The sequence below is a fragment of the Mustela putorius genome, unplaced genomic scaffold (genome assembly GCF_011764305.1).
Source record: "Mustela putorius furo isolate JIRA1106 unplaced genomic scaffold, ASM1176430v1.1 tig00003845_pilon_pilon_pilon, whole genome shotgun sequence".
NCBI classification, from domain to species: Eukaryota; Metazoa; Chordata; class Mammalia; order Carnivora; family Mustelidae; genus Mustela; species Mustela putorius.
Window position 1 is genome coordinate 17275522 of NW_025421998.1, and position 18337 is coordinate 17293858.

At 35.3% G+C, this 18337-nt stretch overlaps 1 protein-coding gene across 2 annotated transcripts in view; it reads left to right on the forward strand.

The window, feature by feature from the left end:
• COG5 (component of oligomeric golgi complex 5) overlaps nucleotides 1-18337 on the forward strand; it is a 295721-nt gene that overhangs the window by 149211 nt on the left and 128173 nt on the right. For both annotated transcript variants that reach the window (XM_045089660.1, XM_004739536.3), the window contains exons 8-10: nucleotides 8504-8669; nucleotides 17350-17462; nucleotides 17718-17795. In XM_045089660.1, the coding sequence (XP_044945595.1) occupies nucleotides 8504-8669; nucleotides 17350-17462; nucleotides 17718-17795 (357 nt within the window). The remainder of the gene's footprint in view (nucleotides 1-8503; nucleotides 8670-17349; nucleotides 17463-17717; nucleotides 17796-18337) is intronic.

Genomic DNA, 18337 nt, shown 5'->3' on the forward strand with positions numbered 1-18337 from the left:
CCTTCTTTTTACAGATCAGGAAACTAAAAGCCCAGAATGTATTATTAGTAAGGGCTCGGAAAAAGCCTGTGATCAAAATCCATAGTATTTGTCTGTGGTGAGAGGGGATGGTGGAGAAAGGATGTTAATGTTAAGTATCTTCAGGAGATGTTTTTCACTTCTATCATAGCTAGACGAAATGATTTCATTTTCAATTTTTCTAATGTTCTAGTCTCATTCCTGGCTAGAGTATTGTTCCATTGCCTTGCTGTTCTTCACTCTCACTAATTCTGTGCTTGATTTACCTCCTTTGTGACTTATAGTTTCCAACACCCCTATTTTCATGATTTATTACTTCAGTTTAGTTTGCTACCTAGACTAGGTTTCTGTGATTATCTATTTCAGATGTGTTCTCATTTCCACCCAGAGTGCCCTATTGGCACTTGACACTCAGCAGGACGAACAGCTCAGTGCTTTGTTAGCAGCAGCCCCTGATCCTCCCGTGCCTGCTCTCTCCCACCCACTCACCCAGATGATCTCCTTCTGACTGTCCTTTTGCTATGCCTGTCTTCACAAGCTCACCAACTTGACACTTCCAAGATCCTAGTCTTTTCCCTGCCTCTTTCCCTTGTAATCAGTCAGCATCCAGTTTCTTTCCAGTGTTTCAAAATCTCTTGTATCTGTCCTGTTCTTTATACCCTCATTGCAGCTCTCTACTTTAAGCTGCGTTTTCAGCTCATTATTTTATTTCCTCAAACAGCTTAGATTGTGATATTTAGAAAAATCATTTTTATTACCAATAAAATAAAATAAAATCTTTACAGAATGCCACTCAGCATTGTCAGTGACAAGACCCTTGTTATCAGCTCAACATTACCTTTTATTATGAGTTTTTAAGGCACATAACATTTGTGGCAATAGAATCTCTTTATTGCTCCTTACATATACTCTGTAGTTTTCCTCTGTCATTTCTTTGTGTATTCTGTTCTTTAAAAAAAAAAAAAAAGCCATCTTCACATGAATAAATGGTTCTCCTTCTCCTTCATTCTCCTTCTCCCTCTCCTTCTAAGTCTGGCAGTCATCTATTCCAGTGGTTCCCAGATGGTTGCCAGGCCAACTATATCAGAAGCATCTGAAGAGTTTTGAAAATTCTGTAACCAGGTCTCAGTCTGGTCCAACTGAACCACAGTCTTTGGAGTTTAGGTCTTGCTGGCTACATTTTTATTTAAAAAAAACCAAAAAAACAACAAAAAAACACTTCAGATAGCTTTGGGAATCTCCATTCATCTATCCTCATCATTTTTAAATTTATGAAATTAAGATGCAGAGGAGAGAACCAAGTACCTCAAGCTTACTCATGTGGTATCTATTGGGTAACTACTCATTTGAATAAGTAAAGATAGAGTGATAAGAAATTCTTGGGAACTGGAACAAAAGCTCTTCTAGCATTCTTTTAACTTTTAGAATATTAATAAATGACCTGAGAACCAATATTTTGTACTATCCATATACTGAGTACTAGGTATTTTTTTTTTAAACATATATTTTTATCCCCAGGGATACAGGTCTGTGAATCACCAGGTTTACACACTTCACAGCACTCACCAAAGCACATACCCTCCCCAATGTCCATAATCCCACCCCCTTCTCCCAAACCCCCTCCCCCCAGCAACCCTCAGTTTGTTCTGTGAGATTAAGAGTCACTTATGGTTTGTCTCCCTCCCAATCCCATCTTGTTTCATTTATTCTTCTCCTACCCACTTAAGCCCCCATGTTGCATCACCACTTCCTCATATCAGGGAGATCAGATGATAGTTGTCTTTCTCTGCTTGACTTATTTCACTAGGTATTTTATTTTTTAAGATTTTATTTATTTATTAGAGAGAGAAGAAGAGAGCACCAGTAGGAGGGAGTGGCAGAGGCAGAAGGAGAGGGAGAAGCAGGCTCCCTGCTGAGCAGCGTGCCCAATGCGGGGCTGGATCCCAGGACCCTGAGATCATGATCTGAGTTGAAGGCAGATGCTTAGCCAACTGACCCACCCAGGTCCTCCACTGAATACTAGGTATTTTGAATATGTTATTTCAATAGTCTGAAATTAGTCTGAAAATTAGACTGAAAAATAGTCTGAAATAGTCTGAAACTGAAAAGTTGTCATGCAAAGAATAATATTAGCAAACCAAATCATAAAAATTTACTTGCTCATTTACTTATTCAACACCTATCTATTTAGCACCTGTGCTAGATATTATGAGTATTAAAGTGAATAAAACAAATTTGGATCCTCCCCTCAGAGATCTTAAAATCTGGTGAGGAAAGAAATATTATTAATATAAAGTTTGATGAGTGATAACGTAATATTCCCAGTGTCACACAGATTATACAAAGTTGGGCTTTTGTCCCAAGACTATTTACTTTTAAAAGCCCACATTAACTACGATTCCAGCAGATCAAAGTAAAGACAGCTAATACTTGAGCTCTTCATTCTGTCTGCAGTGCTAGGTCAGTTATAAGGACTTTTTCATTTACATATAAGGTTGATACTGCTGTTTTCACTGTAGTACAGATGAGGAGACTAAGTCTCAGGATGGTTAAATAATTGACTAAGGTTTTGGCTACTAACTACTCGTGCTTGGCTTCTGATCTAGGCTTCTGGCTCCAAATACCTGTGAAATAGGTATAACAAAACTTTATATAATAGAATCAACAAATCCAATAGTTCATTATTTGACAAGATTAATACATTAAATTGATAAATACTGAAAAAGACTATTAAGAATAGGAAAAAAAGTTTTTTAAAAGGCACACATTACTGGTATTAAGGGGGAAAAAAAGTGACCCAATTACAGGTTCAACAGAAAATAATAAGTTAATAAGGGGATACTAGGTATAACTTTAAAACAGTACATTTGAAAGGTTAGATAAGATTGAGAAATTTCTAGAAAAACAACTTACTGAAATGAACACTAGGAAAATTTAAAAATCTGATTAGTTGTATTGACAAAATTAATTATCATTACACAACCTCCCTCAAAGAAACTTCAAAGGGGCGCCTGGGTGGCTCATTGGGTTAAAGCCTCTGCCTTCAGCTCAGGACATGATCCCAGGGTCCTGGGGTCAAGCCCCGCATCAGTCTCTCTGCTCAGCAGGGAGCTTGCTTCCTCCTCTCTCTCTGCCCAACTCTCTGCCTACTTGTGATCTCTATATGTCAAATAAAGATATAAAATCTTTAAAAAAAAAAAAAAGAAACTTCAAGGACAGATAGTAGTTTCACTAGTGAATTCATTCAAATATTTAATAAATCAACCAGTGTTTTTACAAACTCCATCTACGAATTGAGAAAGAAGGAACACTTACTTGATTATTTCATGAGGCCAGTATATATAAACTTGATATGAGGAAGGATATTAGCTATCTCTCCTGAAAATCAATTAAAATCTAATAAAGAAGGGCACCTGGGTGGCTCAATGGGTTAAAGACCTGCCTTTAGCTCAGGTCTTGATCCCAGGGTCCTGGGATTGAGCCCCACGTCAGGCTTTCTGCTGAGCTGGGAGCCTGCTCCCACCCCCACTCCTGCCTCTCTGCCTACTTGTGATCTCTGTCTGGCAAATAAATAAAATCCTAAAAAAAAAAACTACTAAAAGAAGGATTAGCAAATATAAGTTATGGACATCTAAAAAGGATAATTCATCATTATCAAGATGGCTTTAGTCTAGAAATACAATATAATGTCATCAATGAAGGGAAAAATTGATCATCTTAGTAAATGCAGAAAAAGCATTTAATACAATCCAACATCAGTCTATGATGTAAAATTTTTAGCAGACCTAGAATAGAATATTCTTAATCCAATAAAGTGAAATATTTAAGGTTTTCTGCTTGCGGTTAGGAATGATACAAAGATATTACTCATCACTTTAACATAGCAACATACTGAAGATCCTAACCAGGGAGTAAGAGAAAGCAATAAAATATAGAACGATTAGAAATGAAGGGGCACCTGGGTGGCTCAGTGGGTTAAAGCCCCTGCCTTCGGCTCAGGTCATGATCCAGAGTCCTGGGATCGAGCCCCGAATTGGGCTCTCTGCTCGGCAGGGAGCCTGCTTCCTCCTCTCTGCCTGCCTCTCTGCCTACTTGTGATCTCTATCTGTCAAATAAATAAATAAAACCTTTAAAAAAAATGAAGAAATATTATAGATATTGGGGAAGGTATGTGCGATGGTGAGTGCTGTGAAGTGTGTAAATCTGGCAATTCACAGACTTGTACCCCTGGGACTAATAATACATTATATGTTTATAAAAAAATTAAAAATTATTAAAAAAATAAATGAAATAAAAATTACTTAGAAATAACATGATTATGTATATAGGAAATCCAAAACAATCTTCAAAGTATTAGAATTAATAACAGAACTTTGAAACTTTGGTAAAATTCAATATATAATAATGAATTCTATCTTTATTATACAAGCAGCAAAATTAAAAATTACCACTTAAATATCAAAAAGCACCAAATGTGTAGGAATGATTCACACTGGAGTTATGTAATAGCTCTTCACAGGAACTGTAACGTTGTTAAGAGAAGTTAAAGAAGACCTGAGTAAATGAGGAGAGCTACCATATTCATGGATTAGAGAATCGTTCTTACAAAGGTTTCAATTCCTGCTAATTTTAGGTATAGATTTTATGTAGTCTCAAAATTTCAGGAGCTTTTTCTTTGATGGAAATTTCTAGCCCATTATTAAATTTATATGGAAGTATCGTGAGCCAAAAATAGTCTATACCAAATTGAAGAAGAACAGAAATGGAGGACTATCAGACTTATTCTAAAGCTACAACAGTTTACACTGGTGATTTGATGTAATGAAGGTAGACAAATGGTACAGAATTGAAGGTTCAGGCAAAAACACGTAAATGGAAACTTCATTTACTGCAAAGGTAGGCTTTGAGAGCAAAGAGGTAAAGATTTTAATTTCCTTGTTTGTTTTTTCAAGTAAGTTTTGGGCCAGTTGGGTATTTATATAGAAAATCACTAATCTTGGCTCCTTTCTCATACAGAAAGTAGTTCCAGGTGGATTATATTTCTGAATGTGAAAGACAAATGAATAGAGTTTTTGGAGGGTAAATTCTTGAACGAAGGACATTTTCATAAATGTGGGATAGGAAAATTTTTAAATAAGATACTAAAAGTGCTAACCATAGGTTGATAAAATTGACTGCATGTAAATTAGGAACTTCTTTTCCTTACAAGAATTCTTAAGTGTGGGAGAACATACTTGCAATATATATAATTATCAAAGTGATTACATCCAAATATGTAAACAACTTTTACAAATATGTAAAAGATGAAAATAACCAGTGAGAAAAATGGGCAAAAAAAATGAACATGCACTTCACAAAAGAAGTTCTCAAATGGATAATTAACATGCAAGAAGGGATAACTTCTTAGTCATCACAGAAATGTAAATTAAAACCACAGTGATCATTCCAAAGAATAGCTTAAAAAGATGATAATTCTGAATTTTGGTAAGGTTGTGGAACACCCACAACTCATGTATTGCTGCTGGGGCGTGAATTGTACAATGACTTTGGAAAATTGGCAGAATTTGCAAACACTAAGCATACAAATACCTAATGATTCAGCATTTCTGCTCTTACCCAGCAGAAATGCATATGCATGTATGTTCACTAAAAGCTGGGTACCAGAATGTTCATGAAAGCATTATTTAAAATACCTAAACAATGGAAATAACTCAAATGTACACCAGTTGGATATTAGGTGGATAAACTAAGGTAAATTTCTACTCAACAGCAGTGAAAATGAATCAAGTACTGCTACATGCAACAGCATGGACGAATTTTACAAATAAGATATTGACTAGAAGGAGGCAGACAGAAAATAATAACTTTCTTTAGGGTTCCATTTATGTAAAAATCAGAAATTGGCAAAACTAATCAATGGTGTTAGAAATTATGATAGTGATAATATGTGGAGAGATGCAGTTAGGCAAGCCATAATAGATTCAGAGTTCCTGATAATATTTGGTTTCATAGCCTAGGTGGTAGTTACTCAGATATGTTCACTTGGTGATAATTCTTAAAGTTGTATTTACATAATTTGCCCACTCCTCTGTATGTTCAAGAATTTTATTTCAGATAATATTTTGTAGTTTTCCAATTCACAAATGGTATGTTTATATTAAGCTAATGAATGTGAGTAACTGGCATTAACTGAAAAAGTGGTCATATAAATTGGAAAGCTGAAAATTACAACTAGAGTTATTATAAGTATTATAAATTATACTTATTTCAAATATTGCCATATTAGATGCTTCTTTAAGAATGAGCTAGGGGCACCTGGATGGCTCAGTTGGTTAAGCAGCCCACTCCTTATTTCAACTCCAGTCAGGCTCTGTGCTCTGCACTCATCTGGGAGTCTGCTTGTCCCTCACCCTCCCCTCTGAGCTAGCTAGCGCTCTGCGCTCTCTCTCTCTCTCTCTCTCTGTCAAATAAATATTTAAATCATTCCCCTCTCTTGCTTAAAAGAGAAAAAAAGGAAGGAGTTATATATGTTTCTGTATTGAAAAGTTTTGGGGAGTTAATAATTTTTGGAGCAGGAAATGATGAAGACTAGTCCATGTTAGGGCGCCTGGGTGGCTCAGTTGGTTAAGCAACTCAAATAAATAAATAAATAAAATCTTTAAAAAAAGAAAAGTGGTCCATGTTAGCCAGACCTTTCAAGTGAAATACGACTTTAAAAGTCTTTCAGTTAGGGGCTCCTAGGTGGCTTAGTGGGTTAAAGCTTCAGGTCATGATCCCAGGGTACTGGGATTGAGCCCCACAGGGTCCTGGGATTGAGCCCTGCAGGGTCCTGGGATCGAGCCAGGCATTGGGCTCTCTGCTCAGCAGGGAGCCTGTTTCCTCCTTTCTCTGCCTGCCTCTCTGCCTACTTGTGGTCTACGTCTGTCAAATAAATTAAATTAAAAGTATTTACTAAAAAGTAAAAAAGTATTCTGCTCTGGGGAGGAAGGAAAAAATGGAACTAACAAAAACCAAAGCATAGTACTATACTCCATGTTTTCAGTTGACTAATTCTATGTTAAATAGCTTATTTTCTCCCATTTTCTTTGATAGTTCACTGATAGAGAATTGATAGTATATACTAGAATTAAATTCTGTTATAACCATATTAAATTAAGCTTTTTTCATTAAAGCATTTGAAATGATGTTCATTTGCTTCTTTTTCTTGTTTAATTAAAAATCTAAAATGGGTGTTGGAGCCACTAACCTTGTCTGCTTTTTTCTATAAGCTGATTCTACTTTGCCTCTGGGTGTGAGTGTGTGTTACTGCACCATGTTATGTTACTAACACCAATATGTTTCAGAAGTAACTTTATGTCTTCTTTATCAACTTAACTGTTAAGAAATTAAGTTAATGAAATAATTTAACTTTTAAACTAAGTGCTTTTAAACACAGTCGCTGAATCATTAAGTGAAAGCAGACTTTCACCTGTTTGGGCCTGGTGATCCATGTTGAGGTACTAGATTCTGCCTTGATAATTCACTTACTTAGTGACAGAGTCAACAACATGTTTATATTACTATGGACTCAGTCTACCCCCCAGTGTTTTTGCTACCTGCCTTACCGCCTACCTCTCTCTACTACAGTCACTCTGTTCCAGCCACAGTCAGGGCCTTCTTGGTGTTTGATTAGCTGCCAACCATATTTTTACCTCAGTGCTTTTGTTGATACCTGTCCAGATCTGTTTTTCCTCATATCCTCCTCAGACTCCCTCGCTCATTCTATTCAGGTCCGTGTTTGAAAAAATCACCTCAGAAATGCATTCTCTGAGTCTTCTCCATGTTTTCCCCATCATTTTCTATTCTTATTCCCTGATTGATTTTTTTATAGCAGTTATCTCTACCTGATAGTCTGTTACATATATATTTTTAATATATTTCTGAGTAAATATAAGTTTCATGAGGATAGGGACTTAAATGGTTTTGCTTACTACTATATTTCCAGGACCTGAAACCAAGGCAGATACACAGTAAGCCCTGTATAAATATTTGTGGTTAGAATGAATGAATGAATGAATGAAATATAATGAATAGTGTCAGTCTGTACAGTTCAGCCCTCAGTTAATTCCGTGGAATTCACTTATTTATTCTCCAAACAGATGTAGGGTTGTTGTTAATTCCAGCATGGCTCTCTTTATAGGCATTGGTGGTAAATTTTAAATAAGCTCTAATAATATAACCAATTTCTGATCTTGTTATTATCCTTTAAAGGAGGAGAAAAAGGGAAGGGGGGAATAATATACATAGTATTTAATTTTGTCTGTTATGAAATAAATGACTAAAAATAATATTTGTTCCAAATGCACTCTCTTTGTTCTTGTCTCTGATAATTTAAAAAATATGGTAGTAGCTGCTTATGTGCTGTTCAAAATTGTAGATTTATATTGATTTTGTTTGTCTTCCTATTTATATCTATTCCTACCCTGCCAACCCCACCTTTTTAAAGAATCCAACCCAAGTCGGAACAGCTCTTCAGGTTTTCCATAATCTTGGAATTTTGAAGGATACTATTACCAGTGTTGTGGATGGATATTGCGCTACTTTAGAAGAACATATCAACAGTACGTTAGACATCAAAGTTCTGACTCAGCCTTCGCAGTCAGCTGTGAGAGGTATGGCTATGGTTTATATTTAGCTGCTTTGTTTATTTATAAACCAAGAAGTCCTTTGAATAGTATGTGAAACACTTAAGTTTCAAAGCAGTCTAATGACTCATTTTTTAGTAGACAGAAAATGAGAGAAGAAATTATGTTTCAGAATGTATTTATAACTTTTTTTTTGTCTAATCAGTGAGTTGAATTGGCCAATTGGTATATTCAGAACTTCTAGAAAAAAAAATCTATAAACTGTGACTCCACTTAGTTCAGAGGAAACAGATGCAAGAAAAAAAAAAAAAAGAACATTTTTCTTCCTGAAATCCTTATCCTCACAAGTACTCCTTGAGACAGAAAATATTTTTTAAGGAAATGCAGTTTCACCCTTAGCTTTTCGGGCTTTTCCTTGGAATAATTCTGGCATTTAGGGGCAAAGAAGGCTCATTGTGAACTTAGAAACTGATAAAAACCTTTGGGAACATTAAAACCATACAAAATCTAAAAGGAAAAAAAAACCCTACAAAAGAAAGGTATGAGAGAGGAGTAATCCAACAATAGCACTCTGCAACCTTTTTCCTGCCAAGATACAGCTGCTATTGGCATTCATGTAGAAAACACCCTTCACAGATGAGATGGGAAAGACATGTTATGTGTGCCTCTCATCTAACCAACTTATCTCCGCATTTCTCTCCTTGTATTTTCTCTTCTCTCCTCTTAATATGGGTGAGCTGTGCTTGCTCCTAGCAAAGACCAAGTACTGTGCTCCTATGTTAGATCCCATGTCCCAAAGGCATTGCTTTAGCAGATCCCCTCTGTCTGCCATCTAGTTAGTTTTCCTTCTTTAAGTCTCTTTCCTATTACATACAGTCATGCTAGTGTACCTTCTGCTGAAAGACAGATCTATGTTTGTCTATGTTTCCTTCTTCAGCTCTGCTCCCCCATTTATTTCTTTAGACTACAGAAAAATTCCCCAAAGTTGTTGTGTTTATTTATTGTCTCTACAGTTTTTCTCTTTCCATTTCTCTTTTAGATTTTTACATATTTATTTTAGAGATAGAGAGTGGGGGAAGGGGCAAAGGAGCAGAGGGAGAGAGACAAGCAGACTCTGTGCTGAACACAGAGCCTGATACAGGGATTGATCCCATAACCCTGAGATCATGACCTGAGCTGAAACCAAGAGTTGGAAGCTCAACCGATGGAACCACCAGGCACCCTTCTTCCCATTTTCATATTGAAGAAGCTTCTCTGTCTAAAGAGTTGTCCTAAAAAATAAATAATGCATATAGAATTAATAACAGAGTTCCTCATATATGGCTTATACTGAACAAATTTACAGTGAGTGATTATTATTTTTATATTTGCTATATAAACATAGCCTTAAATAACACAAAATATATGTCACTCATAAATAAGTTGCACTAGATAAGAAGAGATAAAAGAATCTTAGATCTTAAAGGGATTTTTAAAGGTTAGCCTTAGCATCTGAATAGGTCTTTTTTAACACTGTCCCAGAAGGGGAGCTTTGAAAAAAAATTGCCAAAGGAGAATTCACTCTCAGCTTTTCCCAGCAATTATTCTCAGAAAGTTTGATCTAATGTTTAAATTTCTAGGAGCAGTTTAATCTCATTCCCTCTTGTGTTGTCAAGAAAGGGGAAAAAAAAATGAAAGCAATTATTCACATGCTGTCAATCCTAATGTACACCCTTTTTGTTGAAAGAATAAAGAGTTTTAAAGCCTTATTATCATCTGTTGAGGAGTAGATACTGTGATTTATTGTAGAAACCTTAAGCGTTAATTCTTTATTATTTTTTAAAAGAATAATCAATATTATTTTTAGTTTTTTAAATTTTCTGTTGGCAGTAGTCATGTTAATTTGCTGATCTTGTTGGTTATATTGAGATTATGGAGTAAAATGTCCTTTTTGGAAATACACATTAAAGTATTAAGGGTGATGGGGCATCATGTCAGTAACTAACTAACAAATGATTCTAGGAAATTTTTTTTTTAGTATGCTTTCAGATCTGTATGTTTGAGATTTTCCAGAAATATTAAAATATATAAAGTTGATATAATTTTAAGGGAAAAATATTACCCATGATGTATTTCAAAAGCTTATAATTCAGTAAGAAAAAGATATAAATAAGTTTGTTGAAAAAATAAGAATATGCTTGGGCAATTAACAGAAGAACACATCTAATGGAAGAATGTGGTCAGCTTCTCTTTAAAGGGTGAACTAACTAGTTATTAGGGAAATATAGAATAAAACAAGATACAATTTTTCAATGAGGAGAATGGCAAAATCTAAGAGTTAAATGTTAGACAAGAGCAGAAACTCTAGTATACTGATTGTAGGAGAATGAAATTGTTCAGCCACTTCACTCAGTTTTATCAAATTGTTCTCTAAGGTTAAAACTGTGTACCTTGAGATCTTATCATTTCTCTTAGAAAAAAAAATTCTCTTGGAATTTTTGTTGTATTATTATTGATAGTAGTGATAAAGTGAAAACAGTCTTTTCTCCAGTAGAAATAAAGTGCTATCTTTGGGTCTCAGTTTTTTACTGAGCCTGTGCCTTTGTACCTTGAACTTCACAAGTATACTAATTTTTTTTTTTTTTTTTTGCTCCTCCCTTGTATGGGAGAGAATGACCAGAGTGGGCTGGAGTTGGGTATTTCCGTTCCCCAGGTCATTTACGTTCTGATAATACCCCAGAGGGTCAGGCTCTAGTTAACTAGTCTTCCCTCAGGGCAGGCCTTGTTAAAAGAATAGAGTACTCTGGTGTATTTCGAGATGGTTTTTGTTTGTTTGTTTGTTTGTTTTGATTCCTCCTGCTGGAGGCATGAGGAGATTTTTCTCTGATATTTACTGTGGGAACTTGGGCTCCTGGATGCAAATATAAAAATATTGTGGGCCCCCTCTGGGTACGACTGGAGCTTTTAATACTCAGAGTTGCCCTCTTTGAGCCTCTAGCAATTCATGGGTTACGGTTCAGGTTTTCCTTCCCTTGAACTGGCTCCCAGCATTTGTTTTCTGCTAGCAAGGCTCTGCTAGCAGAAATACTTCCTGTATTCGCCAGTCAGTCTCTCTTATCTTGGGGGCAGTGATTTGCCATGTGTCCTCTCCTCTCTTACAGGTCCAAGAAGAATTGTTGATTTCTCAGTCTGTTTGTCATCTTACTTGTTGTTAGGACAGAGTGGCAACTTAGAGGCTCCTCACATTAGAACCAAAAATGGAAGTTGCTAACTCGGATTTTCACTGCCATACCTCACTTGTTTCTTCTTTGACATTGTTAAAAGACAGCTGACCCTAAATGGAGGCACTTATGCTAAAACCCACATCACCAAAATGACATAACTTAATTATAGTTTCAGCCTTTCTCAGAAATGGAATTTTAAACCAGTCAATCATGAATCACTTTGTTAGTACTAGTACCAGTGAGGTCATTCTGCCCTACTGCCCTTAAAAAGAAAGTGACCTTGCCATAACCAATTTGGTGGTTGTTGTTGTTTTTGTTTTTCTAGTATAACTTCTCTGTTCCTGCTCCCTTCTGCCTATAAAGATCTCTCATTTCATACAGCTCCTGAAATCTCCTTTCTATCTGCTACATTTGTTGCTGCCTGATTCATGAATCATTGAATAAAAGCCAATAAGATCTTTAAAATTTGCTCACTTGAATTTTATTTTTTTAACAATGTCCATATGGATCTTTCCTTATCTTTGAAGTTAAGTAATTTCTTTAGGATATATCTTGGCATTGAATGCTCTATATCATCTTTTTTTTTTTTTTTCCTGAGTTAGAATACGTTCTCTTTTATAGGTTTACTTTAATTGTATATTTGAATATTTTTATTTTCCATTTGTTTTTTTCAGGAACTTTAATTATATACATGTAACAACTTATTTGTTTTCCATTTCTAACATATTTTCTGTAATTATTATATTTTAATTCTTTGAACTTTCATTTTCTATAATTTCTTCTTGATCATTATATTGTTCTGTTATTTGTAATGTGTTCTTAATCTCTGTTATTTATTTACACTAAGAATATTCCTTATAGTTACTTTGAGACTGTGGAAAACTAAGTAACTCTTAGTTTTCTAAGAGTTACTCATTCTGTTGTTTCCTTTGGGAATTTCTTTGGCAACTTAAGTTCTTTCCTTCCCCCCTTCCTTCCCTCTCGATCTGTGTTAGTTCCTATATTATTTGTTTCTGATTATTACTTATCTTTGAAAGGTACTGCTGGTTGCTGAAGAATAATATAGGGGTGGTTATAGGGAGAGACTAGGACAGTCTATAACTAGGATTAAGTTTGAAATCTAGAGTAACCATTCACCAACTTCCTTTCTTCCATCTTGGAAACACATCTTTCCTCAAATTTTTGGTCATTCTGAGCTTAGCGTGGGTCCCTGTAAAGCCATTTAAGCAATTTTTTTTGTGGAAACCTCACATTCTCTGCTTTTCTTCCCTCTTTCACCTCATTTTTACCTCTAAGAGTCTCCCCAAACTAGAGGACTATTTATTATATGTAAATATAATTTTATTATTTCTCCTTTAGTTTTTCTTTGTTATTAGTCTGGAACAATTAAACATTTTATTAGCTCCTTCCCTCACTCACCCATGTCTCCCCATTTCAGCTCTAAGCAAAGAATCATTGGATAGCCTGTTTAAATTTTTACAATTGATTTTAAGGACAATTTGGTTTTTCCTAATAGTCTAAGATGACAGCTGTCTGGTTCCTTCATTTTGATTTATCCTCAGCATTTGGCATACATAATCTCAAGTTTGCTGTTTTAGTTGATTTCCTTGTTTTTTGTTTTGAAGTTCATTTTTTCCTCTACTTTTTGTTCTATTTTCATTGCTGTTAAGGGAAGACTGTAGAAAAATGATTTTACTCTACTCTCAGTAACTAGGAATCACACTTAAGTATTATTTTTTGAGAAACTCTTGGTTTCCTCTATCAATTTAATAAAACTTAGTTTATGACACTATTTTGTTTCTTGATTCCCTTGAAGCTAGCCAATAATGGCATCAGTTTTTCTGTTTTAATTATTCTTTCTCCTCTTCCTTTATATAGCTACTCTATGTTCAGTTGATTATTTTTATCATGTTGATCTCTTCAACAAGATGTATTTAGCTTGTGAGGATAAAAATCTTTAAGTACCAAATAAGTAAGTAAGAAAAATGAAACCTCTAGAGCTAGATGAACCAATGATTGTGATCTCATTTTTCTCTGCTTCAGTTTCTCCAAAATAAATATAAACAGAAAATAGTACTTTATTATGTATCTGCTCATATTTATTTTGAGAGTAATGGGTTGATGTGTCCCATAATTCTTTATAATAAAATTGACCTATATTCCAGGAATTTGATCAATAATTTCTAATTTTCACTAAGATACTGTATACCCTTTCTTCATTGTTATTTCATTCTGTATATGACATGTGAGCTAACTGCAGATTGTTAAAGATTACCTCTCTATTTCCTGTATGCTTTACTTTAATAGTCTGCACAACACTGCAGATAATTTTTTAAGTTATTTAGGTCTAGCTTTCAAACAGGAATTATTCATATTTTTTTAAATTTATTTATTTGACAGACAGATCACAAGTGGGCAGAGAGGCAGGCAGAGACAGAGAGAGGGGGAAGCAGGCTCCTGAGCAGAGAGCCTGATGCGGGGCTCAATCCCAGAACCCTGGGATCATGACCTGAGCTGAAGGCAGAGGCTTTAACCCACTTAGCCACCCAGGCACCCCTATTCGTATTTTTAAAGTCAGTATTTTTCTCATAGGTGTTTCTCTCTTTTATTGCTTTCCACTGTTATCAGACTAAAAACTAATAGCCACTCTTTGCTGAGGATACATGTAATTCTTTTCTAAACTTAGAATTGTTGAAAATCTGTAATGAAGCAGCTTACAAACACAGCCTCTGGTTTTCTGGATTCCTTGCCCCCCCCCCTTAAAACAGAATAAATTAATCATTGATGAGCTCTTTTGCGTGGCTTTAAAGCTTAATTTGGATTGGAATTGACACTTTTTCTTTTCTTTCTTTCTTTTTTTTTTCAGATTTTATTTATTTTGGGGAGAGAACACAAGTGGGAGGAGGGGCAGAGGCAGAGGGAGAGAGAGAATCTCAAGCCGACTCCACACTGAGTGCAGAGCCCAATGCAAGGCTTGATTTCATGACCCTGAGATCATGACCTGAGCCAAAATCAAGAGTTGGATGCTTAACTGACTGAGCCACCCAGGTGCTCCTGGAATTTATACTTTACCACTTGAGACTAAAATTCCTTTTTTCTATATTGAAACATTTTAGACCTGCACAGATAGCTGTTTTTCTGTATTACATTCAAGAACATTCTTAGACATCATTCTTAAGAAATTTAACATTGATATATTAATATTACTTAATGTATAATCCATATTCCACATTTTCACTTATTCTCCCAAATATTCTTTTTCCCTCCAACTTGAACCAAGTTACAGTGGTTTTCCCCCCCAACTTGAACCAACCAGAATTATGTTTTTCTATGAGTTATCTTATCTCTTTTCTCTCCTTTAATCAAAATAACCCCAGTGCCTTTTTTGCTTTTTATGGCATTAACATATTTGGAGAGCTCCATAATTTGAATTTATCTGGATTTATCTGATTGTCTCTTCATGGGTATATTCAGAGTAAACAAACTGGTGAAGTGATATTGTATATTTACCATTAACATCATATCAGTAAGCACCCAAATTTTGTCAGTTTGTCTCATTACTGCTGATGCTAAAGGAAATCACCTCATTACTGTGGTATATGCCAGACTGCTTTTTATAAGAGTACTTTCTTTTCTTTGTGATTAGAAAGTGGTTTGTGGTGCATACCTTAAGACCATGTGAATATCCTGTTTTCCGTAACATTTCATCCAGTGTTTTAATATCCAGTGGTTATCTTTCCCTCAATTATTTTGCTAGGAGTTGCAAAATCGTTATTATTTTCTATCATTCATTCTCTCTGCATTTATTAACTGACATTCTTCTGTAAAGAGAAATTTCCATCCTTTTTATTATTTTAAGTTTTTATTTAAATTCCATTTGGTTAACCTACAGTGTAATATTAGTTTCAGATACACAATATAGGGATTCAATACTTGAATACAATACCCAGTGCTCATCACAAGTTCATCTTTTTTAAACATTTGAATTTTCACTATGACTAATGAATTATTTTTTAATCAATATTTTATGATCCATTACCATCACTATCATTCAGGATGGTCAGATGTTCCCAAATCTTTTTGGGGAAGCCCCTTCCAGTCAAGGTCCTATGTACTTTGACCAGTCTCCATTTGTCTTTGAACATTTCTTTGCTCTCTGGCACAGTATGTACCGGATATACCTTGTGCTTTTACTGCTCCAAATATGGATGACCCTTTTCCTCAATGAGCCCTGGTTTCTCTTATTGGGGAATGGTGCATGCAAATCAGAATTTGGGTGTTAGGTGTACTCATTTCTATTTAGGAGTCCCTGTCCCTTCGCCCTTTCAGTGGACAGAGTTGAGAAATTCCTTTGATCCCATTGCATATTTGAATCTTTATTCTGTTTATGGTGAGAATCTTCACTTAGTCTATTGCAAACTACATCTAAAGTAGTCTCAGGATTGCTGTGTGAGCAAAAAACTGCTAAGTACTATTATTATTTACAATTCTTTTTGCCCCTAAGACATATCTCACTAAAGTTAGGGTTCTGTAATTAAAAATTATCTCAATTAATTGTTTTTCCCAGTGTGGTTGTGTTATCAATTTGATATACAGTTGGTTTCATTTGTTTTGATATTTATTTGCATTTTTTAGGGTTTGCTTTTTCCATTCTCTTTAAACTTACATTTATTTTGGGGCGCCTGGGTGGCTCAGTGGGTTAAGCCGCTGCCTTCGGCTCAGGTCATGATCTCAAGGTCCTGGGATCGAGTCCCACATCAGGCTCTCTGCTCAGCAGGGGGCCTGCTTCCCTTCCTCTCTCTCTGCCTGCTTCTCTGTCTACTTGTAATCTCTGTCTGTCAAATAAATAAATAAAATCTTAAAAAAATAAAATAAAATAAACTTACATTTATTTTAAAATATGTAAAACAGGGGTGTTTGGGTGGCTCAGTCGATTAAGCATCTGCCTTTAGCTCAGGTAAGGATCCCAGGTTTCTGGGATCAAGCCCCACATTGGGCTTCCTGCTCAGCTGGGAGCCTGCTTCTCCTTCTGCCTGAGGCTCCACCTGCTTGTGCTGTCTCTGTATCTCTCCCTCTGTCAAATAAATAAATAAAATCATTTAAAAAAATAAAATACATAAAACATTTACATGGCTCATAAAGACTCACCACTTCTATCCCCATTCCTTTCACCTTGTATGTCCCCTACCACTCCTACTGCCACTTTTAGAAAATTATTTTCATTAATTACTGTCTTTTGTTTTAGCTTTCCTCTCTCTGTGTGTGTGTGTGTGTGTGTGTGTCTGCGTGTGTATGCTGTGTGCCCAAGTGTGAGATCTTATTTTCCTTCCTTTCTTAAACATAAAACGTTTTGAATCCTTTTAATATAAAAGGGTTTTACATATTACTCATAATAAATTCTTAAAGAAGGAACTTATTTCTTTTAGCTTGGGTATGCTTTTTATAACAAAATATTTTGTTATGTTTGAAAATTTTTATTTTTCATATTTGTCACTCATATACAGGGGGACCTGGACGATCTACTATGCCAACCCCCGGAAACACTGCAGCTTTTCGTGCCTCCCTCTGGACCAATATGGAGAAACTTGTGGATCATATTTGTACTGTTTGTGGACAGGTAAATATTTTAGAGAATGGAAAGAACATTAATTATGGAGTAATGCCTTGTTATTCTAAATTGTATGACCTTAAGAAGAGATTCTTAAAATCTCTAAGCATTCACAGTGCCTGCATTAGCTGATTATAATATATGTAGAGGCTCTAGCACAGTGCCCTTTTCCTTCCCTGGCTGCTTCTAGTGTCTAAGCTTTACATTTGTTTCATTTTGAAAATACCCAGTTATGTACATTCTCCCCCTTTCTGCTGTTTGTAGGTACAACATCTACAAAAGATATTAGCCAAGAAGAGAGATCCTGTTTCTCATATTTGTTTCATTGAAGAGATAGTTAAGGTACATTTAAATATTTTTATCTCTTCATTGATAACTGCAGGAAGATATGACCAACATTGTTTGTGTTCTTACCTTATAGAATGGCTGCATGTCGGATAGCCAAAGGAATTGTTGTTTTTTTTCCTTTCTTCTTTCTTTTCTTTTTCTTTTTCTTTTTTTTTTTTTTTTTTTTGAGAGAGAGAGTGTGTGTGTGTTCAGGGTGGGAAAAAGGCAAAGGAAGAGGGAGAGAGAAAATCCCAAGCAGGATCCACATCAGTGCAGAGCCTGATGTAAGGCTTGGTCTCATGACCCTGAGATCAAGACCTGAGCAGAATCCAAGAGTCAGATGTTTAACTGAGCCATCCAGGCACCCCTGGAATTGTATTTCTTAACAACAAAAAGCTTTCTTTATGACATATGTATAAGCACACTTGTTCTTTGAATAGATGCTACCAGTAATACTTTTTATAGACTTAATTTCTAAAATGCATAAACTAATTACTGATTTTCCATCATATAAATTATTCATTGTAAATGTTTTTAAAAAGTTCCATTAGAGAAAA